A 23,764-nucleotide genomic window follows, 5' to 3' on the forward strand; every position below is an offset into this window, starting at 1 on the left:
CTGTCGCAAGTGTCACTGTAAAATGGTGTTAGTCGGACTGCGAGCATGTCGTCAAAGCGAGCTACAACGGCTGTCTTCCCTTTCTCGCACTGTTCGCACCTTGTGGAAGAGTTATCAAAGGTTGCGCTTCGTGGTCAGCAGCCAGCGACTTGCTCTTATCTTCCACTTGGCATTAGTCCTCAAATTAAAATGGGCGAGGAATGCTATTTTTGCTCTTAAGGTGTGTTTGCAAAAGGTCTGATCTGAATTTTAGATCAGAGCTGTAAAGTATACGGCCATGGTATTTTTGTCTTCTCGTGGAGTATAGCGCAGACTACAATGCTTTAAAGAGAGAGATTTTTGTAACTTCTAATATTTTGTAAAAAAAAAATAATGACTACAAAAAAATACTTTTGCAGTTCAAATATTTTGAAGGTTTCGAGCATGTGTGCCACTTGTGTTTTGAAAATTTTCACATAGCTGTTGGTTGTGCTGCCTAAAGCCTTTCGAGTTCAGGATGACGATATTTTTGTTTCGAGCAAACCTCTAGTGAAATAAATCATTAGTTGAGTAGCAGTTTCAAGGAGAGTAACACCAAGATGGTTGCATGCCCGAAAATTTTTAACAATGAAAATAAGAAGTCCAGCAGGGCTGTTTCTTGTCACGAAATTGTGGCGCACGCAATAATTTCATCGAAACTACAACGTGGTACTTGATCATGATTATGTAACATCTTCTACTTGTTAAAGCAGCCCACGACAAGAAAAAAAAAAACGCTGTTAAAGAAAGAGCTAACAGTCCTTTGGTATGGATTTATCACTGTCATCATATCACTTAACTGTCTCCTGCTAAGAATTCTCATATTAAATTAAAGTTTTAAACAAAAATTTTCCTAGGAATTAAGTATGATATATTTTTAAAGATAAATGTAACAATTCATAAAACCTGAGTTCATAGAAAGTTGAGGACCTTGGTTTCTTAAAAATGTGCCATCTCAAAGCACAGAAATTAAACCCTAGATGACGTCAACCAGAGATTCTCCGGTGAGTCACCGACCTGATCTTTACGAGGTAGACATGCTCCACATCTGCTTCATCTTAATTGTTTTTATAGATTGTGACAGTAGCCAACTTTCATTCAAGATTGGACAATGCAGAAAGTTCAGCACAACAATGCACTTATCATACAATGCATAATATAACTGAGCAAGAATATTCTTTTAGGCCATCTGAATACTTTCCTTGAAGAACTGTTAATTAATTTTAAGGGATGCTCTTAACTCAGTCCGTTTAACTCAATGGCTACTTTCTGACCTCCCCTGCTGTCAAAATGACCCTTGCAGAAATGAGGCTCTTTCCCAAATTGTGTTTTAGAAGAAATCAGTCAAAAAAAGAATGAAAGTGGTTACCAATATGAAATTGCCGAAAACATTTCAAGCTTTAAATGTCAATCAATAGACCTGAAAACATACAATGCTGTTCTGATTTAAAGGCCGATGAGTTGCTCGATACAATCTCGAAAAATGCTCTCCCCTTCCATTTTTTTACTAAGTTACTCATAATTGGGTTGTCACAAAGATCCACTGAGTATATGTATGTGTAAATAAAAATAATGTGTTGTATTTTATTGACAATTGAAGGATAGACTGTATGGTCAAAACTGAATGGTGATTGGTATGTTCCAAGAATTGCCACATGTGTATAGTCTGTTACTGTTAAAGTTATTTGTTGTGTATATATACAAAAAGAATTATAAAAGTGGGATGTATGGAAAGATGATATACTGTCTTGAGATTGGTGGGATATGCCCTATTATGCCTTCTTATATTTTACCAAATTTCATGCTAAATCTGGCAAATTTAATCTCTACTAGAAATCATTCTCAGAGGTGCTGTTAGGACATTTCCCATCAAGGGAATGATAAATATAATAAAATTCAGAAGGATATCACAAAAATATCCTTTCTGTATTGAACAGTGACTTCTTTTTTACGTTTTGCTAAGCCCTTACTGATAAAGAAAACCAAACTAGCCAACCTCTCAACTCAAACAAGGTTCATAGATCATGAGGCAGGTAATTCAACAAATATTTCATTGGTGTAGTTTAGGCTCGAGTTCAGGTGGCATTTTAAAAGTGGCCCCTCACTTCAGTCCCCTAACTTCCTATATAAACTTTCTATATAAAAATAAGTTACCGTTGGTCCTTGGTTAAAAATTATTTTTGGTCTGATAACAAACATGTGTATGTACAAAATAAAGGGATAAACATGACATAAAGAAAAGTTTAATTCAAAAATTCCAGAAATAAGATTGGTAACTAGACACTTGGCTCAAAAATAAGGAAAAAAAACTTGATAAAAGTAAGAACTTAACGAATCTCAAAAATTGAGAGCACAAAGGAAAAGTTCCTTAACAGAACCTATGTTTCCTTCACAATATCCAACTCTGTGAATATTATCATTCAATCATCAAATGTTAAAAAATTCAACAATAACACTAACTTTAAAGTAAATTTCAGACTTTACAATCTTTAATCTTAAGGGCAAAATGAGGTTTATACACAGCACGCTCATCATCAGGGAAATCCGGAAGCAAGAAATCATCATCATCGTACTTATTCCATTCATAGGTGAACCTAAAGTCCTCTACTTCTATTGAAGGCCTATGTCGCGATAAGAGCCTGGATAAGAACAAATGGGAAGTAATACAACAGATACAACTAGAAAACGGTTGGGTCATGGTAAGCTGAGTGAAATACTTACTTAAAAAGTGTGTTATGGACTTGTTGCTGAGCTCTCACAATGTCAGCAGGTGAAGCTTCACATGTATCATCATCACCCTCTGCACATTTAAGTGTTTTTGACATCCAGTACCTTAAGTGATTAATCTGAGAATTAAGTAGATAGTTATTAGTTATTTAAAAACAGCAAAGTTTCATATCACAAGAAATTCACAATGCCAAGACTTACCTTCCTCATATCTTCAATGTCAATGACGCAGTCAAACTTCATTTCCATTTCATTCTCTGGAAATATTGATTGGGCAGTTGTATTATCATAACCCAAACCACACAAGGCACCAATGTACCTCCGTTTGTCCCGGCTTAGTCTGCAATTTAATGAGAAAAATTAATCTCAGTTTCACTATTTAAAAAAAAATTGCATGAACAACAAAAGTTTACCTTAGCTCAACTTGTGGGGAAAATATGAGACACATCAAAGATGATAAGCCATGTATATTTGGCAGTAATGTTGAGTGGCCAAGTTTCAGCTTTGAGCCAGATGAATTAGCCCTAACATATCCTGCGATCAAAAGCCTGAAAGGAAGATTAGTATAGTCAATAACAATGGCAACTTCTACAAAAAAAAAAAAGGCCAATGGAAGAATTAAAGAATGTTCAACACCAAACAGTTACCTTTCATGAGGATCTTCTGGATTCGAATCCAGCAACACAGAATTGATAGAGTCAACATCCATGCTAATATCCTTGCCTGATGAGACATTAGTGCAGCCATACACTTTCATTTCTAGAGGACTGGAGGGACCCCTCATTCTCACCTTGAGAAACAAGGACAATGGCAATAATATAAGACATACATATCACACTCAAAACACAAAGATGTTAACATGCACTTTCTTACCGTGTTATTACGGCACTCTCGCCGTGTCGGGGGATCAACAAACTCTGCAACTCTTCCGACAGAATGTTGCACATTATCAACAAGAAAGGTCGACTGACTTGGATTTTGACTGCCGTTTGATACACCATTGTCATAGTTTCTAGCTGTTACCCTCTGTAAATTGTTGCACTGAAAGCAGGACAAAGGGTCATAAGTTCACATATATTTGATGTGAGAAAAGAGAAATGCAGTGGTGGAAGCCACATTAAAATGTAAACTTTGAGTATAGATTGATGGACTCTAACATGACAAAGACCATTTCCAAACGACCAGCTTTGATATGTACAATATTTAGCTGCATAAAGGCTTCCTCTGAAGATTACGTAGTATATGATTGGAAAGAACAATACCTTAGACCTCAAACTTTCTTCCACTTCGACAGCTAAGCCCTGCTTTATCAGTATCTTATTCAAACTTCCCTTTTTCTCAGATTGAGTAACAGTCAAGGACAGCACCCCATCAACAACTGAGTAAATCTAGAACCAATACCATGAATGAATAAAAAAGAACATTAGCAACCTTACAACACTACTTTGCTTTGCAATAATTAATACGCCTCAATACCTCGCCAATCAATTCTCCACAGTTAATTAATTTCATGAACTTTCCAATAGATTCTTCTGACCAAATGCCATTTTCATTACTTAGGAAAGACGGGCCAATTCCCATCAAAGAGCACTCAAGTGCAAATGGGGGCACAAGGTGGGTCATCCTAAGGTCTTGAATGGAAGGACCGAACTCACAAAGCAACTTAATTGGCATTTTTTCAACATTTCCATAATCAATAAATTTGACCTATTAATCATAAACACCAGGTTTAATTGGAGTAAAATCAAAAGCCAATTAAAAAAAAAACAAGATAGTTATTTGAGTTTGATACAGACGTCGGCTATTTTAGACTCCATATCTACAGAACTTATTTGAGCACGATATAAGATTCCAGAGTCTAAGGGAAATGGAGCAGCAAAAATTCCACCGACAACTGGCTTTTCTGTCAGAGTAAATACATTCCCTGGAGTATTAAGTTTAATCTGAACTGATTCCAATTCAGCTTCAATGCCACAATGAATCCAGAATTTATTTGGATTATCAACCTAGATTTTAAAAAAATAAAAGGATTATTTTAAGATAGATTTTGAGTATGGATTGAAGCTTTTAAATGTAGGAATGTACATCACTCACATAAGATGGGACAAATTTTATGTACTCAACAGACAAACTAGGCAGTCGATCTTTTGGTGGGGCTTTAAGCTTTCCAATACACAGGTACCTGTCTGCAGTTTCCCCATATTTTTTCATTCGCTTCTCAGCTTCTTCAGGTCTGGAAACACATGTAAAGCCACAACCATCTTAAGAAGTATATGGAAAACAACTTTTGCTCTCTATCAGTCGATGAAAAAACTTACGATAATACTGGAATCTCAATGGGAATTCTCAATTGTCGCATTTTGACAGCTCGATACACAGGATAGGATATTTTGCCAGGCAAGTATTCACTAATCTTTCGTTCAAAATCAATGTACACTTTGCTGCAAGGAAAAAGAAAACACATATGAATCTGAATCAAAGGTTTTGATGATGCTTCCTGTGGCAAGTAGAAAACCATCAAAATGCAAATCATACCTGGAACCGTCATAAGAAACATTAGAGACAACTCCAGCGTATTTTCCAAGAATATCAGCAAATGCTTTAGAATAAAGTTGGGGTGGTTGGTGAGAAGGTAGACCTGACAGGTATACAGTAGAACATGGATCCTTTCCATTAACAGCCTTCACAGCATCCTTCTCAACAACTTGACCACCTTGAGCACTACGCACAAAATAATTAGGGTAGAATGCTCCAGCAATTACCACCTACATGTTTGAAATTTTAAAAAGGCAATTAAAACCATAAAAAACAAAACATGGTAAAACTGACACTGAAAATAATTTTTGAGAAGAAAATATACCTTTCTCAGGATGGGAAGGAGGGGTCTATCCCACTGTGGTCTGGCTTCTGAAGTGCTTTCATACACACCAAGATTTTTAAGACGTTTTCGGAGCTCATCTACTAACTCATCAGCTTCTTTCAAAGCTTTGAAATCAAGGAAATTCCTTCTACACCATGTATTTTCAGTATCATTTCCAGTTTTGAAATAATTGGTGCGTAACTTTTCTTTATAACTCTGTGTAAAAATAAAGGTTTTGAAAGGCAAGTTAGCAACAATTTTGAGCAATAAATCTTCTTTTATTTATTTGATGAAAGAAAAAAAGTAGAGTACTTACGTGATACACATTAAGGTAGGCAATACAATCACTAGCAGATCCAGCAGAGAAATTAATTTTTGACTCGTAAGGACCAAGGCGGTCGTAGAAATCATTTTTAAACACATTACGCACGGCCATCCATGCAGCAATAACAATGGTATCCTCAAGGATAGAAAATACATTTCCTAGCAATATCAACTTTGAAAGGTGAATATCAAGAGGAAGGTGTGCCATCACTGAACCAAGATATGTCATGTCACCATCAAACTTTGAAAACTTTCCATCTGAAGTCATCAGTAAAGCACCAGCCTAGAAGAATTCAAAGAAGTTATAAGGTGAATATGTTGATGGTTACCAGCTAGTGAAGCAAACATGAGCAACTGACCTCTTTCAACAGAAGTATTGTGGTCTCTAACCGAGTAAGATCAGGGGGGTCCAAAGCTTTAGCAAGTATAGCTTTCGGCTCTCCCATTTTCAGAAGTTTAGCTTTGAGAACAGTAGTAGTCAAAGGGCATCGGATCATCTCAGGCACAGTTTCAATGGGTAGTACATCCTGGAGCAAATTCAAATGATCAGATTAAAGAAATGTGTATCCTTCCAATTCGAGGAACAGGTGCTCATAATGAACACAAGGCAAACCTCATAAAAGCTTTGAGGGACCATGCGGTAAACTCTTCCATTGCACAATCTTCCAGTTCGTCCAGCACGCTGTTTGCAGTTCGCATGAGAAGCCCATGCATATTTTAAACTTGTGAAATTAGTGATTTCATCACATATTAGATGTTTAGTCAGGCAGAAATCTATGACTGAAATTGGAAACATTTCAAATTATACTTTCAAGGTTGAATTCACACAACAAACTGTAATTCAAGAAAACTTGTGCTGTTTATGAAGGATATGATTACCATAGACTACATCGCTAACTGTAATGGAACTTTCAGCAATATTTGTAGACAAAATCACCTTCCTGTGACCTGCTTTAGGCTCACGAAATACTTTTTGCTGCTCTGCTTTTGTAATACTTGAATGTAATGGTATTAAATGCCACAGGAACTTGTCGCTGACAAGAAAAAACAACCATTATCAGACAAACTTGGAAAAGGTAACAGTGTCAATAGAAAAATAGAAGCAATGCATGAAGTGTGAAAAAGAAAAGTCTCATACTTTTTAATGGCTTCTTGATGTAAACGGTCATGCATGGTCTCGATTTCATGAATACCAGGCAAGAAAACAAGAACAGATGGTTTCTCATTCCTGGCCTTCCACGATTCTGGATCAAGCGTATCAAGCATCATTATCAATCGCACAGCAATGGCCATAACCTCATCTTGTAATTGAGGATCATAAGGTTCAAACTCTGGGACCTACAGACAATAACCAGCTAATTTAGTAACACTGAAATAAATAACATGACTTGGAGAACATAGGCAACTTACTGTTCCCGACCCCAGTTTTTGAAGTTGATTTATGTAATAGTGACTGACTGTATATCGTGAGAACTTCTCCACCTCTAAAATAGGTGCTGGGTAAAGACGATCTCCAATTGGCAAAGAAAAGTACCTGGCAAAGTGGGTTGGATCAATTGTGGCAGACATAAGAATAACCTGGAAAATAAATTAAAAATAACATCCTGAAGTTGTACCACCAGATCAAACACAATCAACAAATTGAAAAGAAAGATTACCTTTACTTTACTCGAATTTGTCCTTAAGAGTTGTCGCACTATAAGCATTAAAAAATCTGTCTCTAAGTCTCTTTCATGAACCTCATCAATGATGACATGTGTATATCCCATCATATGGCGGTCTCTGACTAATTTCTCTCGCATTACACCAGTAGTACAATAAGTTAGTCGTGTGTCAGGTGAAGTTTTATTATCAAGGCCAATCTAAGCACAAGGAAAATTCGAAGTCAAACATCACAGTCAGTAAAACATAATAGTATTCCACTCTAATCAACTGCAATCAAACAACTACAAATGAATTAAGTCATACCTGATATCCAACGATTGTAGAAAGCTCCCAGCCTCGCTCACTGCAGACTCTACTAGCTACACTTACTGCAGCAATTCTACGAGGCTGAGTAACAACAATATTGCATCTCTTTCTTTGTTGAGCATGATCATCAAGTATATACTGAGGCACTTGTGTTGTTTTACCACAACCAGTTGAACCAAGTATAATAAGAACCTGATTGGTATCAACCATGCGGACAATCTGAAATAACATTTTCATAGATTATTGTTAGAAGCACTCATGGATTTTAGCTCTACAAAATTACACAATTACTTACTTTGTCTCTCATGATTTCAATGGGCAATTTAGATTCCTTCGGAGTGAAGTCATATAAATCATATACTTTAGTGTCATCATCATCTTCCACATCACAGAGATTAGCGACAGAACCAATTGTAGTTGTGTCTTCCATCTGATTCCCTCGGCTGGAGCCAGGGAGGTTAGGGGGGTCTGTTGTGTCAAATTTGAAACCCTGTATCAAGAAGACAACAAAGGAGCAACACATTTCCAGTAAGCTTACACAATTAAGACCACACATAAATTTTTTCTGATTTTTTTTTTAAATAGCACAATTTTGATTATAATAAAGTACCTGAAGGAGTAAGCGTTCTTCTTCATCAATATATGGTTTAGCATAATCAGTGCCTACAGGAGGCCTTTTTTTAGGCTCATTCTTCCTCAGTATATCTGGTTGTTCAATCTCTCTTCCCATGACAGCTCCTCCTCTGATGGTGATCATTTCTACTTTCTTATTAAAATTGCAGAAATCTGCTACACTCATAACCTCCTGAAACAAAATTGTTATGACTGCTAGAGCAATGCAGTTCCAGAACTACAAAAAAAAAGGTTAAAAAGAGAAGCGGACTGAACTGAAGGCAGCTCACGAGAAGTGTCGAGTACAAAATCATTGCCTGATTGAAAGACCTATCATAACATAAAGGCTGAATGAAGTTTATCACAACGTGAATAGGAATTAAGGACAAAGGGAGCCAAGAGAAGAGCATTGATGAAGCAACTACAGATGGAAAGGTGCTGAGGATTGGCCGGCACTGATCCTTAAGAAAACCTCACAAAGAAATCTAAAGCCATTCGTCTCTTGAGGTTATGTGTGGAGCACATATGACTCTTACAACATAAAAAACACTTCACAAGTCAAAAGAAGATTAACACCTACGTTTGTTTCCATCTTGAGCAAGGTGACTGCCCACCAGCGATGGGCGACAGGATGTAAAACACTTCAAGGCAGTCAAAAGATAAAAGATATCCAGCCTAAGGACGAATTTGGGTCTTCCCTCTGCATAAATTGAACGTACTGCCCGAACACCTGTACGTATACGTACACTGCCTGAACACAACAGCACAGCGCCAACATCACTTCTTCCGACCTTTCAGTTCTACCAGGCTCTGAAAGTGACAGTGGAGCCTAGCACCAACCATGAAAAACAACAATGCTCTCTAAGCATGAGGTATTTGTCACGTGCCACCTCCCATTTAGTTTGTAGATAGTAGGGTAAGTAATTAAGTGATTAAGGCTTGTAAAATTATACTACATTTTTTGGGGGAAAACACGCTATTTCACTCGATCTGTAAAAATTCAGTTGGTAGCAGTTCACTTAGCCACATCAGGGGATTAACCGGATTAACTTACAAAATTTGAAGCAAAGGTATATCTTGGCAGAGTAATTTTACAATCCATGAAACAATCATGTCGTTTTCTTTGTGCAGATGGCTCTTCAGCTATATCCCCCCCCCCTTTTCTTACAGAAATACCCCATTGGAACGTTGCACGGCCTGGACCACTTCCCTAGCAACGACACCACAGAGCCCCTAGCAACGGCGGAAGGGGTGAGTGAGAGAGGCCAAACAACTAACAAGTAATACGAAACAGAGGAGGAAATGCAATCAACGAACTCGAATACAAGATACTCTATTCTGATAATCATTCAATTTACCCTCCTCTTAACTGATCTGTTGATGAATTCATTTTCAGAATTCCTACGCTATGACAGTCACTTGTTGTTAATTTTTTATGTGTAAGAAACCAGTATTTTGATTAATGTTTAAACTCTGATTCTTCCCTTTCTGTGTTAATTCTTTTTGTTTACCCTTTACAGAATCCAAGACTTGTGTCTCATATTTGCTTTTACAACTTTGCTTTTATCCTTTTTTTCTACCTACCTTTTTCAGGTAATTATCTGGGGGTTTTCTAAATGTCTTCATGCATAATCAATTGATTGCTAAAAAAAACTTTTGTTCTTGTTTATTTTTTCATTATAGGCTGGATTGGTGTACTTAATATACAACAAATTTTGTGCTGTAATTTATGTCATGTTGTTGTACCTGGCTCTGACAATCATGTACCACATCTGGAGCTTGAATATGAGATGGAGCAAACCACTGGATTACACCTGGACAGATGGATTGCACACACTGCATGTTGCTCAGCGGTTTGGTAAGCACCTTTAGAAACGGGTTACTAACAATTAAAACTAGTGTGTACCATTGAACCAAATTTTTGTCCAGTTGCTGTTTTGTACTACCATCTCTATAAGAGGGCAGTCCTTCGAATCAGTGATCCTCGCTTCTATAAAGACGCTGATTGGACAATGTCAAGCATAGCTATCAGCTGAATGAACTAACTGCAAATTCTCTTGGGTGTTTTGTTTGAGATTAACTGCTACTAGCCAGAAAGATCAAAATATTTAAAAAATAAATACACTGATAAATTTTTAAAAAAATCTTTTTGTCAATGAATTTTTACTAAGTGTACAATTTAGGAACATAACTTTTAGAATAAACTTAAGTTTCTTTCAAATTTATAGTTAATTTCAATTCAATTATCTGGTACAGATGCAGTCTTTTCCCTACCTCACTACAAGAATTATGACCCAACCCAAAAGTTGCATCATCAGAGGTTAAAAAAAACCTCAACAAGAATACTGAGATTATCTTAATAATAAGATACTGAATTTGCTTCAATAGATTCAACTTAATATGCATAAAAACACTTTCAGCACAATAATAGAGTCAATAAATAAACAAATACAATTTCAGAATTATTGTACATAGGAGCCACAAAAAGGTATAAAAGGTAAAAACATGGACAGAAAATTCATTGACCAATGACTAGTACAAGCCTAAACATATTGACAAACTCTAGCCATGATAATTTGTATTAAGGAAAAGTAATGTGTCAGCTTCATCAGGTGCCAGAATTTTTCTCCTTTCGTGGAAAATTAATGCCTGTGGGAGAGGTATGCGGTGAGCAGGCATTACCGCTGCAGGCAATGTTAAGTAACGACGTGCCAAATGAACAAGATTTGGGCACTTGACAGAACCATGTGACCACCACTGTAAAGGACATGCATCTAGTGGTGCACTTGTCTCTGATTTGAACTGATCAAGTTCAAGCTTTGCTTTATCATTTAAACCAACACTACCCTTTGTTTCACACACACCGCCCAGCAACAACGCCATTCCTGCAAACAAAAATAATAAGATGGAATCAAGCTTGCATTGGGTATAGGGACAGATAAAGACAAAAAAAAAACGCAATTAGAGATACCTGATAGGCGAGGCTTTTTATTGGGAGTAGGAGAAAACTCGATACTGGTTGGATTTTGTTCATACAACTCCTCCAATGACTTTTGTATTCTTTCGTACACATCTTCCTTTACATCTTCATCAGCATAACCAAGAGTTTTAAACCTTGGGTCTAACATGGTAGACGTTCTCAGCAGAGTCCTCACATCTTCATTAACATACCTAAGACAGGAAAGAGAAATAAGTCAAGTCTCTAAAATTTACAACAGTAGTTTGAATAAAATGAGACAGATTGTTATTTACATACTTTGCTGCCAGGTTGTCACGAAGAATCTGTTTCAATTTCATAACTAGAAGAGAATCTCCATCCTTATCCTGAAGATGAGAGCTGCAAAGCTGCCACAGCAAAGGTTCAAGAAGAGAGAGAAGTGGAAATCGCTCCTCACTTAAAGTAAGAACAGCAACCTGAAACATTTAGGTTTTTAAGATAAATACTTAAAGAAAAGGAAAAAAATATCAAAAAACACCCTCTTTATGGAAAGAGAAGCAAAATTGTCTAAATTCATGAAACAAACGAATACCTTAAAAGGCCCCAGAGCTGCAACAATATCATCAACAACAGTCCACTCCTCTTCAGAGAGCAATAATTGTAAACGCTGGTCAGCTGACAGCTCCGTCACATTTTCCAAAACACTAGGAAAAAGAGCACGCCTTAAAGATAGCTGTTCCAGCATTTGGTAAGTGGTCATCCAGATAGCAGGACAATCAGTAACAACAGGCTCATCAACCTGAATCAAAGAAAGGCAGTTGAAGAGAGGGGACTTTATCACTTTTAACTAAGCAAAAGGAGAGGGCAAAGGAAACTTATGTTTTATCTACCTGAAGCTCTGGTTCTTGCATGCGCAATGATGCCAATGCTGTAGGATGTCTATGTATAAGTCCAAGTAGGGCCCTACATTTCTGAAGCACTGGATGAACATCAGAGAGAGACAGCAAAAATGAGGCACATTCCTGATAAAATAAAAATTGTGTTAATGCAGCCTATGGTTAAGAAGTAAATTAAAAATGTATGCACAGTGTATTTGCATTCACCTGGAGAGAATACATTAAGCATGGAACTAAAATGAAGTTCTTGCTAGCCAGCACTTGAATGAGTTCAGTGCAACTAGTTGCAATTACAATAGCAGTTACTTTGTTGGCATTTATATGCCACTCTGAAAATAATGCATCAATAAATACAGTCCAGTACTCATGTAAATCAACTCCATTGGAGTTTGGGCAATGAACTGTCGACATTACACGAGTCTCTAGTGAGGGTTCAGTCTTGTGTTGGTAATGGACACTGAATGTCAAAAAACTTTCATCTGGAATTAGATAAGTAAGATGAGTGATGATAAAATACTTCAGATCTTAAAATTTCATTTAAAGGAAACTTACCATTGTTAGAGACCCACTCTTCAATTGTGATTCCATAGTCACCAGTGAAGAGCTGCAAAAATTCTTGTTCTGATTCTTTCAGATGGCACTGCATTGACGGAAGAATTTCATCAACCAATCTTCCCTTGCTGGGTATTTCACAAGGGGAACGCAGTGTGGCGATTAACCTTTGAAATCCTCTACCTTCAACTACATCTGCTCTTTGCAGATCTAAGATCAAAAACTCTGCTATGGCATCAGATATATTTTTATTATTTTCAGAGCCCTGTTAAATTTTATCATATTAGAACCTAGCCACATCAAAAGCCAGTTAAAAAACATAAGTATACACAGGGCCCAGGAAAACAGACTTACCTGTTGGAGAACCACATTTGGATTGGCAGCAGTTGGAGGACTGAAAATTTGAATGGTGCTGCTGGTTTCCTCATCTTGTGTAAAATTGCTTATTGAAATATTAGGATCCGACATAAACTGCAAGTCTCCATCAATTTCAATGCTGCCATCAGCTTGAGTGAAATAAACATTTCCTTGTTTTGTGAAGCCACTATCAGTGTTTTCAAGAGATCTGTGGCACTTTGTACGTTTCTGTTGCTTAGAATTATTACTTGTATGCCTGATAGGTGAAATTTCCTGCTCCTCTTGAACTTGAGCTTGCTGCTGCTTAAGGTAAGAGAGACATCACATGAATTTTTTCACTCATGAACAGAGGTTAAATAAACCTAACAGAATTAAAATGAAGGGGTACCTTATGACTTGGACGGATCTCTGGAGGATGTTCAGCAACTAATTCCATAAGCTCTTTGGCATGCCTATTTTGGAGGTGCATTCGTAAATTGCTTGTGTTTTTATTATAAGCCAGTTGGGCTTTACATAAAACACACACAATCTTTACCTAAAATGAAAAATTCAACCATTAATTGGCCATACCGTTTACAAACATTGGCAACTATTTAATTAAAACAAACCTTTGTCAGAATATCTCCATCCTCAGTGGCTGGAAATCCATAATATTTCCAGTATGGACTTCGCATTGACATAGGTACCACCAACTTCTTGTAAGTGAAGGTATGTTTTTCTTCCATCAAGCGGCTCAGTATATTTTGAACGGATGAATCAGCCATGGTCCCTCGCTGACTTACTTTTTTTTTCACGGGTGTTTCAAGTGTGGCTCCACGTTGAACTCTAACTCTAGGTTTCATCTGCAAATGAAACATTAGTTAAACAAGCTTCCTGTACCGTAGCGAACTGAATAGCAACAAAAACGAGAGCTACACCAGAACGAGAGGCCAAACCCAATAAAGTACAAATTATATTTGGGGGGTTGTAAAAATAAAGGCTGAATTTTGGTCTCAGTGCGACAAGGAAACCCCTGCATAATTCTAATAAGTGCTGCGAAAGTACAAATTCTGCATAACCTACAACGAGTAGCGGAGCATAATCGTTTAACAACCATAACCAATCTCAACTAGACTCACCGGCATGACACTTCAAGTCTAAAATTATCAATCATCAAACTATCATCTTGAAACAAATCAAAACAACTTACGAATCAGGCGCTGCTAAGAAATTGTGTCGATATCGATTAAGTCGCGTAAAGCTCGGACTCGGAACCGAACGCATCGAACGTCGAACAGCGTCATCGACGTCAGGCAGAGAACCCAAGGGAGATTATGAAACGCTAGAGCCAACGCAAGTGCCGCGATGCGCTTCGTTCGAAAATTACTTAAGTATTTAGGGTTAGAGTGATCTTTTGAAATTCTCTGGCGTGCAAGGCATTCTTTCAGCGCAGCAGCCGCAGAGTTCTCCACGACCGCGTCATCGGCTTCGACTTCTCTGCTCGACACCGGAGGCGACGCGCGCGCGCGCGGACCTCCTCGATTTGTGCGGCAGCGGGTCTCGACTCGAGGCTCTCTAGCGCGCGGGTCGGGCGCGAAGGCGCCAACTGTGGCTGTGGTGGTGTTTGTTTTGGTTTTGTTTGGGTTTGGGTTTGGGTTTGGGTAGGTTTGGGCGCGCGTAACCCCCAAGGTGTCGTCGGCCTGCCCTCCACGCTGCCGGTTGGGTTGCCTACGTGGTGTAGGCGCTTCCGCGCTTTTCGGCTTTGTTTAGAGAGAAACAACAAGTGTATTTATACTGATGTCTTTCTGCCACTGTTCCACGCGTAATACTCTCATATGTAGCCGAGTCCCAAAGGCAAAGGATACGCGGTTTGGTTGTGCAATAGTTTATTTCACGAGTTATTTGATATACATAATTTGCTTCTACAAGGTACACAATAAAATGTAATTGATCGCCTTGATGCACAACACAGTTCAGTCTTGTATTTTAAATTGTCCGTATTTTATGTAAGGAGAGCTTTTCTCTTGAAGCAGTGCTAAAAAAAATAAGCAGAAAAGCTATCAGGAGAAACCACACAAACACGGCTACCACCATGCCGATGCCGACTTCACGCTTTACAGACACAAAACTCTTTTTTTTTTCAGAGTTGCACGTATGACTTAACATTCTACGCTGCGTCGCGCTGGCGGCTCGAGGCAGCCGTTTGTGAACAGAAACCTAAGAAACCGCTCCCGACAACATGGCCACTCCATCAGAGAGGATCCAGCCCACTGAACAGTAAATGTACGTCCATGCTCCACATTAAGGCTTTGGTGACAGCTAATTAAAAATTACAACAATTAAAATTATACCGCAATGGTGGCAGGTATAGGGTGACTCCATCAGAGAGCGCTTGATTATAAAGTTCACATTAAGAAAATAGAAGTATTTCAAAGCTTGTAAATGTTTTTCGAAAAACACAATCACGCAAAGTAAAACATTTTTTCAATTAGGGATGTACTGGGAAAACTTTTTTTTTTCACGATATTCGAAATTTGATAGGGCAGCGCGGCTGCGTTGTACTCTTATCACAGTATAGTGCATCTGTATGATGAATCACGAAGAACTCTATTTGTCTTGAGGAAAGTCGGTTACTCCACGGGCGCGGGCTTGGGCTCCGGGAACACCAGTCTGTAGAACGTGGCGACCACGATGTTGGCGAGGAGGGGAGCCACCCAGTAAAGCTGTAACAAAGACGGATGGCATCATTTTGACTGCGGGGAACTGCGCATGGTAGAGTCAGTGCCAATGGCAGCGCAGTGAAGTCGTACGTACCCAGTGGTTGTCCCAGTAGTTCCAGACCAGGGCAGGGCCGAAGGTACGGGCAGGGTTCATACTGCAGCCGGAGTACTGGACCTGGGCGATAAGAAATTTTGACGTTTAGATATGGATACACTGCAGGGCGGCGATTGGACTTCCCTGGTTCCATGACACTTACTCCGCCATAGGCGATGGCGAAGACGCCGAGGCCGAAGCGGAGGGAGACGGAGTCGTGCTTGTCCAGGTTCCTCCTGTCCCACACGGCGCAGGCCAGCAGGCTGAGCAGAGCTGGGCAAAGGCAACGAGAGCGTTATTTCGACAGTCGATCTCAGCACGCAACAGGCTCGCCGAAAAGTGCGCTCACCCGAGAAGACGAACTCGGACCAGAACGCCTGGCTCATGGGCAGCAGGGGGTTGGGCACGTTGCAGCACAGGTTGGGCATCGGCTTGTCGGGGTTGGTCACGAAGTGCTTGGACGGCGTGATGCCCTGCAAGAACAAGTTGCTCCAGAGTGATGCCAACAGGACGATGAACTGATAATGAGTCCATCATGGTCGCCGCAGCCGATAAGCAGGCGGGGGCAACGCGAGGACCACCGCGCTCACCATGAGGATGACGTAGCCCAGGACGGCGCCGAGGCACTGGAACACGGAGTAGATGAACCACATGGGCAGCGACAGCTTGCCCAGGATCATGGCCGTGAGGGAAAGCCCGGGGTTCATGTGGGCGCCGGAGACGTGGCTGAAGGTCTGCGGAAACAAGCGAGCCCGTGGTAGTCAAGTGCGTCTTCGTGATCTCGTCGTCAGGTCGGCCGACACTGCCGAGCCAACTTACAATGAGTCCCGCCATGACGGCGATGCCGAAGTTGAAGGCGACGGCGAAGTGGTCCGGAGTCTTGGACAGCCCGCCGACCAGCCCCATGCAGCCGATGAAGACGAGCGTGGCGGTGGCGAAGAGCTCGCCCAGGGCGCGGCGCACGATGGCCCTCCACTTCTCGGCGTTCATGTCCTTGAACTCCGTGCCGATCAGCTCCCGCTTGAATCCTGGGGACAAGTCGCAGAGGAGTCGAAAACGTTAGCGTGGACATTGCGGCCAATCCAGAGGCTGCTGCTATTCAATTTGAACCCCGCCGGGCCCCGCCAAGGGCCCCGCCTCCATTGCTCCACTTGCACTCCAAGTAGCGCGCCACGATGCGGGCCGCGGGGCCGAGGGGCGGACGCCTCGCCGAGGACCTATTCCAGTAACAGCCTTTAAAACAAGTTACAATCGCAATCATCTGTCCTGCTTACGCGCCGCGACACGCCTCCTCGCGATACAGTGTCGCGGCATGCTTGTAGTGACGCGTCGGCGCGTCGGCGGGGAGTGGGAGTCGGTCCGCGCGGCCTGCGCCGGGGGCGGCGCTCTGTCTCTCTCGCACCCCTGCGGAATGTCTCAGGAGTGCGAGAGAGACAGGGCGACGAATCAGCCTGCAGTAACACTGTTTTAACTTAAAGTGCTTCAATTCATTCGCCAACGTGAGCAGTGCCTATTCAGCAGGTGTTTTGCGGTCATGATGAGGGCCAAAACGCTGCCGCCCCCATTAGACCGTCAGCACCAAGAGCAGCCTTGGTCAACCCCTCGTTTGGTAGTGTGGTAGTTTGGAGGTAGTTTGGTGGTGGCACGCGAACTTTTGCGACCACGCCCTGCGCCCCGGCTGTTCGCGGCACCGCACTACACGACCATCGCGACGCCGCACGTCAACGTCGCCATCTGTCTGTCTGTCTGCCTGTCTGTCCGCTTGTCTGTCTGTCTGTCTGTCTGTCTGTCTGTCTGTCTGCCTGTCTGTCCGCTTGTCTGCTTGTCCTGGGAACACCGGCAGCGTGGTCCCGCGTACAATCGCGCCTATGAATAGACCGCGTCTCCCAGTGTCGACGCCCCTGAAAAAAGTCGCCTGCCGCATATTTTTGCTCTGCGGAGCGTGGTTTATTGTGGTACTTCCCTCGCGTATTTATTTATTTTTATTATTATTTTAAGGGGCAGTCCGCAGCTGGGCGGACGAGTACCCGCCCCACTGGCGGTGTGTATTCTGAGAAAGTGTAGGCAGGGTTGACGGCTCGGGCAGGCGGGGGGACCCGAGGTCGGACCGAGGAAGTCGCGACCTCTTGGCCGCTTCTTTGGGTCGAAAAATGAAAATGATAAAATAAAGTGGGGGATGCTAATTTCTAGAGTGGACCGTCCCAGAGTTCAATTACCGACCGGCTCCATCCACCCGGCCGCGCGCCAATTCATTTAGAAACGGCTTTATTAATGGGCGAAGTAAACAAACGGCGGACTCATCCTGCGAGGCGTTTGCGAGACGCTCTCTCTCCGTCTCCTTCGCACCCACGCGGCGGGCCCGCCTCGGAGGGAGAAGGACTGCCGGGGCGCGCCGTGCCGTGCCCGCCGCAAATATAGAGCGGCCAGAGCGGCGCCGTGCCCTACACCCTACAGTCGCAGTCCGCAGGATGTAGAGGGGGCGGGACGGGGCGGGACGCTGGCTGCGGCTTGCCGGCTTGGCAAGGATCGGCCCGGCGACTCTGGGGCGGGGCGCGAGGGCTCGCCCTAACTCGAAAGCGAACGCCAGGGAGTTACCCTGTTCCACCCGTGCGGTCCGAGCCGAGCGCGCCGACCTGCCCGATACAACTTGCTGACTTACTTCTTCTTGGAGCGGGCGAGCACGACACGCCGGCGCGCGCCGCCCCCACCTCGACCCTCGCGGCTTGCTTTGGGGAACCTAGATCTTCCGAGATCTTCCGAGGGAGGACGTTCGCAAAGCGAGTTCAAGCAGCGGACGGCCTAAATGAGGGCGCATTACCATATGCTTAGGATAATTTTCGGGAGAAGAAAACGAGAGTGAAGGAAAACGTCGCAAGGTCAATATTATCTACGTTATCGCCGTTTTGAGACGGGAAAAACTGTATGAGAGGTTGAGAAAATCGCGGACAGCTTGATCGGCGTTCACCGTCACCCCGTTGCTGAATTAGCGTACTCGTGTTCGCAAGCATGGTGTCCAATCAGTAGGCAGGAATGTGGGCAGGAAGGCGAGGCGTCGGTATGGCTGGCCACCGGCCGCCACCGGCCCTCTCGCACTCACAGGGAAGACCGCACTGGGTGACAGAGACAGACTAGGACGAAGTCCGGTGCGTGGACTTGGCGGTGGGGGAGGGTGACCGTACGCGACACTGTAGACACCCATCAAGTCGACACCACACTGCGAGACACTTTTGTAGCGCCGTCTTCTGGTGCTTCGTGTTCCTCAGGCTGACCCCCGCCATGGCGACGATCTACCATTTCGAGGGCACAAAACGCTGCGAAAAACCAGCTCGCGGAAAAGTGCATTTTCCATTTTCCATTTAGCGGGCGCCGCGACGGCAAAGTGGTGTGGTTTCGTTCATTGTTCGTTCGCTAGGAGTCGCTGCCATACCAGCAGACTGATTCCGGGAGTCGTCTGCGTCACTCTGTCTCTCTCGCACTCATGGGGCGTCCAGTGTAGGAGCGAGAGAGACAGAGCGACGAAAACGCCTCTCGGAGTCAGTCTGTGTGGCCGTGTCGGTGCGGCCGGGGTAATGTATGTGGGAACGCGGCACGCGGCAGTGGAGGCGACCACTCGAATAATTCAACGACAACGCGAGTCGAACAGGCAGGGTGCACTAGGAACGCACGTTGCGACGTCTTCCCGGCGGGGAAAAGACGGTTGCTGCGATGGCGGCAACGTCGAGCCAAATCCGCACCGATCAAGTCGCGCACTGGTGCAGTGGATATTGTTTCCCCCTTTCAGTGTCGCGTCGAAGAGCCGCAAATTCGCCGTGTCCCTCGCGTCGCCGGGCCGGCCGGGGCCGGTTGGCCTAAACCTTGGCCTTCTCGGCCGGGTCAGAGTTCGGACCACGCGGACGCCGCCGAGGCCGTGACGGCGCCGAAGGGCGAGGCGGGGCGAAGGGCCGCGACGAAGAGATAGCCCGGTGTGTCCACCACGAGGCGGAGATGACGGCCTGCAGACCTTCTCTCTCACACTCGAAAGAGAGAGGCAGAGCGACGAAGACGACTCTCGGAATGAGTCTGCCGCCGGCCCGGCGGGGTCAGGTCAAGTCCATTCGGCGACACGCCGTCAGCCTGTCGAGCGGCTCGCCGGCTTGCCATTTCCCCGGACGTTCTAACGACGGCCACTTCCTGTGCGGCGAAGACGCGCCGATTGGCCTAGGCCGGCCAGATGAGGCAAGGCGTCCGCTCTCGCTTCGCCCATTCCATTTTCGATAAAACCGGGCAAACAGCAGCGGAGCAGCAAACACGGAGACGGCGATAAGCTGCCGGTCTTGCGCGCCACTCAAAGAGGACAAATCGGAATCACTTCCGCCGAGATTGCGGACTGCACGATTGCACGGCGGATCTCGCCAACGACATGGGGCGCAGTGGACCGGTGGACCGGCGCAGGCGGCCAAGACGCGTTTCCAGCTCCAGAGTCGCTAAACAGGACTCGAATAGAACGTGTGACCCCACCAATGGATTTCTCGTTCGGAGAGCAATCCATTGGTGGGGTCACACGTCCGGTTTGAGTCCGATTTAGCGACTCTGGAGCTCAAAACCCGCCCGGAACTTTGACCGCCTCCCCACTGTGCGGGGGCGGCCTGCTAGCTGGACCACCCCTTGCGACGTGTCGAATGTTGAACTCGGGCCAGCCAGCTAATTTTCCCGTCGCCGCCCGTCTAAACAACGATACATCGATGGGCTGCTGAATCGAACTGATGCTGCTGTTTGCATCACAGAGAGTTCTGGTCTCGGGGGAGACAGCGAAACGCTTAGCTTCCCAGGTGCAACACGTTAAGTGAGGCGCGCGGCCGCCAACCAAGTTGCAGGGTCAAAATAAGAGTAGTACAGTGTGGTACCCAGTCAACAAAACATAGTCCCGGTCCGGGACGGACCATGTTCGGACTATCCCTGTAGTGGTCCCTGCATGGTCCCCTGGGGATGTCCCTCATGTACCTCCCAGGGACGTCCGCTCGGACCACCCGGCCGGTGCAACCGACGGGTCCAGCCGACAGCAGACGTCCTCCATAGGTCCGGCGGACGTCCCATCGGGACCCGTGAAAGGTTGCGAAGGGCTAGATCCGGCCGACGTCCCTGGGTCGTCCCAAGGACGTCCTTTTGGGACATGGCCCCGCGTTGCTTGGGCAAAACGCCGATGTACCAGTGGTCCGAGGCCTGTCCCGCCGGGCTAATCCCGGCGGATATCCTTTGCGGACGTCCCAGGGACGTCCTATTGGGACATGGCCCCTGGCGCATAGGCAACACGCCCGACTGCCAGTGGTCCCAAGCTGGTCCTAGCGGGCTAGTCCCGGAGGATGTTCCTTGAGGACGTCCCAGGTACATACTGTTCGGACATGGCCCTTCGATGAGATGACAACACTTTGAAGGAAAAGTCCAAAGTCATGTCTCACTGGGTGAAACGAGACGTGCATATGGTCCCGGGCATGGTCCGCGCGGGACCTCCCTGGGACCTCCCCAGGACGTCCGCCGGGGACATCGCTACGGTGGACGCGACGTATCATGTAGTCGAGACACTGCACACCATGACGCATGGGAGCGGCATGGCACAGTGGATAAGTGCGCTGCTTCACAACCTGAAGGTCGGAGGTTCGACTCTCCCCAAGTGCAACGAGTTTTCATCGTCCGAAGGGAAAGGTGAAGGGTAAGGACGGTCGGGAGTGGCAAATTGAGGTCAAGCTAACACACTTGCGTTCAAATTTTTAACCAAAATTTTTAACGCTGAACATGGGACGTCCCTCGGTGGTCCGAGGGACGTCCGCCGGGATAGTCCCTACGGACGTCTGCGGCGGACGTCCGCGGAACGTCCACCCGGGACGTCCGGTTCGGACGTCCCTCGGACCTCCAGGGGACGCGTTTTCTTTGCCATCCGGAGGTCCCCTCGGACGTCCGACCGGGAGGTCCGGGTAGTCCCGGCCGGACGTCCCTCGGACGTCCACGGGACTATGTTTTGTTGACTGGGTAGGTGGTGGGGGCCACTGGCTGCCACTGTACCCGCCAAGTTACTGTCGTTGGCATCGTCACAGATCAATGGACTGATGCGGACGACCGCTTGTCTTTATTTGCACCGTTGCCAGTTTTTAAATTTAAATAAAAATGGCACACAAAAAAATGAACAAAACGCGCAGAGTTTTGAAAATTGGGAGAGGGTGGGGTTGGCACACCTAGGCCGCCCTGTGTTTTTGACGATTTTTGTACTGCCAAAAAAATTGAAAAGCCCGGCGCTCATCTTCAGCACGTCGACAGTGACTGTGTGGCAGTACTGGAGGTCGGCCCAACAACAATGCCTTCCCCAACAATACAAGCTCGAAGAGCGCAAAAAGGCCGCTATTTTGAAAATTTTCTTCTTTCTTTCCCCCCCGAAAACCTGAGGCAGGCGTTCTGAAACTCACTCTCCATCCCGGACTCGGACTTCTCCATGGCGGTGGTTCGGTTCCCCTCTGGTCCTTGCTCTCGCGGAACTGCGACGGCGCTACGACGGCGGCGCGCGGGTCAGCCAACAGTGGGCCTGGCGGCTTGGCACACTCAAGACTCGCTGCAAGGCGACTGAGCGCGTCGCCGTCGCCGCGTCCCGCGAGGGCTCCCCATGTCGCCGGCCATCGCCACCGACGGCCACGCCCGCCTCCCTCGCCCCGCCGGCAGGGGCAGCGGGGGCCCCGTCGGCCCGTCTCCCTCGCACCCACTCGGGGCGGCCCGCGGGGGCGAGAGGGAGGGGCGGGCGGTGGCCGTACTCGGCCAGTAACACGGGTCACGGTAATCCGCGAGTGATTGCCTGGCTCCATGTGTGCATGCCGCCGGCGTGGCCGTGCCCGTGGTCGTCGCGCCACCATCAACGTGAGATAATCCTCGTGAAATAAATTTAAAAAAAAAATCAATCGGGAAGGAAGAAAGTTGAGACCCGGGAAAGCCAAACCAGCCAACCCGACCCGACCATTTGGACTGTCTTGAACCCCATGTAAGTCCGTTGAAAATGCGTACCAGACACCAACTTTCCCCATTTTTTCGATATTTCTTTTTCCGTACTAGGCTCGCTCCTGAAAATGGGGGCTTGCTGCCACTGGCGGGGCCTTCATTCGTCTACACTGGGTGCCCAGGGCTCGTCATGCTGCACTCGATGTTCAATCTGGCTACTAATGAAGTGTCGTGGGTCAAACCAGCAGGGCGGCCCAGCCCAGCCGGGCCCCGATGCCCGATGCCCGGTCCGATCCGTCTGCCGGCGGCTTCCTCCCCGACAGCAATACGTCTCCCGTTCGCACAGCAGCGCCGGCTCGGCCTGGCCATGCACATGACCCCATTGACCAATGACCAGGGCGACCGGGCCGGCCGGCCTCCTCCCGACGGAGCCGTTCCCTCATTGGAACACGCCCACGACCGCGCCCTCCCCCCGCCCTCCCTTCCCCCGTGACCCTGCCGCCGCCCTGCCCGCCCGCCCTTAGGGCCGGCCTGACGGGGTGCCTCCCTGATGAAGGGCGTGCCCTAACCCATCGATCTTCCGCGACCTTGGCGTCAACTCAAAGAGAAATTTGATTTAAAACAAAAATTTCGTGCAGTGTGGTTATTAGTTTGGCCTGGCTGCTTATGTGCAGGCACGACGCTCCTCGCCCAAGTTGTGGGTGTGGAGCACGCTACGCTTTCTTGCAAAGGCCACGCGGAAGTCAAGGGACACGCTTCCGA

General features: G+C 45.4%; 5 protein-coding genes across 9 annotated transcripts in view; 2 read left to right on the forward strand and 3 right to left on the reverse strand.

Moving 5' to 3' along the window:
- LOC117644151 (sodium/calcium exchanger 3-like) overlaps nucleotides 1–1,958 on the forward strand; it is a 64,617-nt gene extending 62,659 nt beyond the window's left edge. For all 3 annotated transcript variants that reach the window (XM_034383416.1, XM_034383417.1, XM_034383415.1), the window contains one exon: nucleotides 1–1,958. This exon is cut by the window's left edge and continues 781 nt beyond it. The gene's annotated coding sequence lies outside the window, so the exon portion shown is untranslated.
- A 287-nt stretch (nucleotides 1,959–2,245) lies between these two features.
- LOC117644150 (probable ATP-dependent RNA helicase spindle-E) lies at nucleotides 2,246–9,324 on the reverse strand. Its single transcript, XM_034383413.1, has 24 exons — nucleotides 9,093–9,324; nucleotides 8,511–8,705; nucleotides 8,196–8,390; nucleotides 7,898–8,119; nucleotides 7,588–7,791; nucleotides 7,340–7,507; nucleotides 7,068–7,267; nucleotides 6,809–6,963; nucleotides 6,543–6,709; nucleotides 6,289–6,456; nucleotides 5,922–6,212; nucleotides 5,606–5,821; nucleotides 5,281–5,510; nucleotides 5,064–5,186; nucleotides 4,840–4,978; nucleotides 4,542–4,751; nucleotides 4,222–4,452; nucleotides 4,008–4,133; nucleotides 3,619–3,786; nucleotides 3,393–3,535; nucleotides 3,159–3,293; nucleotides 2,947–3,085; nucleotides 2,740–2,864; nucleotides 2,246–2,657 (listed from the first exon to the last, which is right to left on the reverse strand). Exons 1-24 carry the CDS (start codon nucleotides 9,102–9,104, stop codon nucleotides 2,492–2,494), a joined length of 4,128 nt encoding a protein of 1,375 aa, XP_034239304.1. The 5' UTR covers nucleotides 9,105–9,324; the 3' UTR covers nucleotides 2,246–2,491.
- Nucleotides 9,325–9,336: 12 nt separating this feature from the next.
- On the forward strand, nucleotides 9,337–10,733 carry LOC117644153 (transmembrane protein 138). Its single transcript, XM_034383421.1, has 5 exons — nucleotides 9,337–9,428; nucleotides 9,683–9,951; nucleotides 10,033–10,105; nucleotides 10,196–10,370; nucleotides 10,442–10,733. The coding sequence occupies exons 2-5, from the start codon at nucleotides 9,815–9,817 to the stop codon at nucleotides 10,546–10,548; spliced, it is 492 nt and encodes a 163-aa protein (XP_034239312.1). The 5' UTR covers nucleotides 9,337–9,428; nucleotides 9,683–9,814; the 3' UTR covers nucleotides 10,549–10,733.
- On the reverse strand, nucleotides 10,641–14,781 carry LOC117644152 (zinc finger BED domain-containing protein 1-like). Of its 3 annotated transcripts, none has more exons than XM_034383418.1 (11): nucleotides 14,374–14,781; nucleotides 13,864–14,097; nucleotides 13,644–13,790; nucleotides 13,253–13,558; nucleotides 12,899–13,163; nucleotides 12,554–12,825; nucleotides 12,341–12,472; nucleotides 12,043–12,249; nucleotides 11,769–11,926; nucleotides 11,484–11,683; nucleotides 10,641–11,397 (listed from the first exon to the last, which is right to left on the reverse strand). In XM_034383418.1, the coding sequence occupies exons 1-11, from the start codon at nucleotides 14,377–14,379 to the stop codon at nucleotides 11,075–11,077; spliced, it is 2,250 nt and encodes a 749-aa protein (XP_034239309.1). In that variant the 5' UTR covers nucleotides 14,380–14,781; the 3' UTR covers nucleotides 10,641–11,074. The 3 variants fall into 3 exon arrangements, with proteins under 3 accessions (XP_034239309.1, XP_034239311.1, XP_034239310.1); XM_034383420.1 differs by having other exon boundaries at nucleotides 14,445–14,779; XM_034383419.1 differs by having other exon boundaries at nucleotides 13,253–13,555; nucleotides 14,374–14,779.
- A 322-nt stretch (nucleotides 14,782–15,103) lies between these two features.
- LOC117643484 (aquaporin AQPAe.a-like) lies at nucleotides 15,104–22,647 on the reverse strand. Its single transcript, XM_034382408.1, has 7 exons — nucleotides 22,483–22,647; nucleotides 16,868–17,076; nucleotides 16,639–16,782; nucleotides 16,398–16,521; nucleotides 16,212–16,321; nucleotides 16,049–16,129; nucleotides 15,104–15,957 (listed from the first exon to the last, which is right to left on the reverse strand). The coding sequence occupies exons 1-7, from the start codon at nucleotides 22,508–22,510 to the stop codon at nucleotides 15,865–15,867; spliced, it is 789 nt and encodes a 262-aa protein (XP_034238299.1). The 5' UTR covers nucleotides 22,511–22,647; the 3' UTR covers nucleotides 15,104–15,864.
- Nucleotides 22,648–23,764: the final 1,117 nt, after the last annotated feature.

Source organism: Thrips palmi, unplaced genomic scaffold, assembly GCF_012932325.1.
Source record: "Thrips palmi isolate BJ-2018 unplaced genomic scaffold, TpBJ-2018v1 HiC_scaffold_17, whole genome shotgun sequence".
Taxonomy (NCBI): domain Eukaryota; kingdom Metazoa; phylum Arthropoda; class Insecta; order Thysanoptera; family Thripidae; genus Thrips; species Thrips palmi.

Bases quoted from the DNA above. Each gene is read 5' to 3' on its own strand.
- LOC117643484 (XM_034382408.1), bottom strand. From the start codon at position 22,510: ATGGAGAAGTCCGAGTCCGGGATGGAGA. The intron at 17,077-22,482 runs GTGAGTTTCAGA...ACTTGTCCCCAG, and splicing joins GTCCGAGTCCGGGATGGAGA to GATTCAAGCGGGAGCTGATC. The intron at 16,783-16,867 runs GTAAGTTGGCTC...TTGTTTCCGCAG, and splicing joins CCGTCATGGCGGGACTCATT to ACCTTCAGCCACGTCTCCGG.
- LOC117644153 (XM_034383421.1), top strand. From the start codon at position 9,815: ATGCAATCAACGAACTCGAATACAAGATACTCTATTCTGATAATCATT. The intron at 9,952-10,032 runs GTAAGAAACCAG...TACCCTTTACAG, and splicing joins TTGTTGTTAATTTTTTATGT to AATCCAAGACTTGTGTCTCA. The intron at 10,106-10,195 runs GTAATTATCTGG...TTTTCATTATAG, and splicing joins TTTCTACCTACCTTTTTCAG to GCTGGATTGGTGTACTTAAT.
- LOC117644152 (XM_034383418.1), bottom strand. The intron at 12,250-12,340 runs GTAGATAAAACA...TCTTTGATTCAG, and splicing joins TGCAAGAACCAGAGCTTCAG to GTTGATGAGCCTGTTGTTAC. The intron at 11,684-11,768 runs GTATGTAAATAA...TTCCTGTCTTAG, and splicing joins CGTGACAACCTGGCAGCAAA to GTATGTTAATGAAGATGTGA.
- LOC117644150 (XM_034383413.1), bottom strand. The intron at 7,508-7,587 runs GTAATCTTTCTT...TTTATTTTCCAG, and splicing joins CAAATTCGAGTAAAGTAAAG to GTTATTCTTATGTCTGCCAC. The intron at 6,213-6,288 runs GTCAGTTGCTCA...GAATTCTTCTAG, and splicing joins CAATACTTCTGTTGAAAGAG to GCTGGTGCTTTACTGATGAC.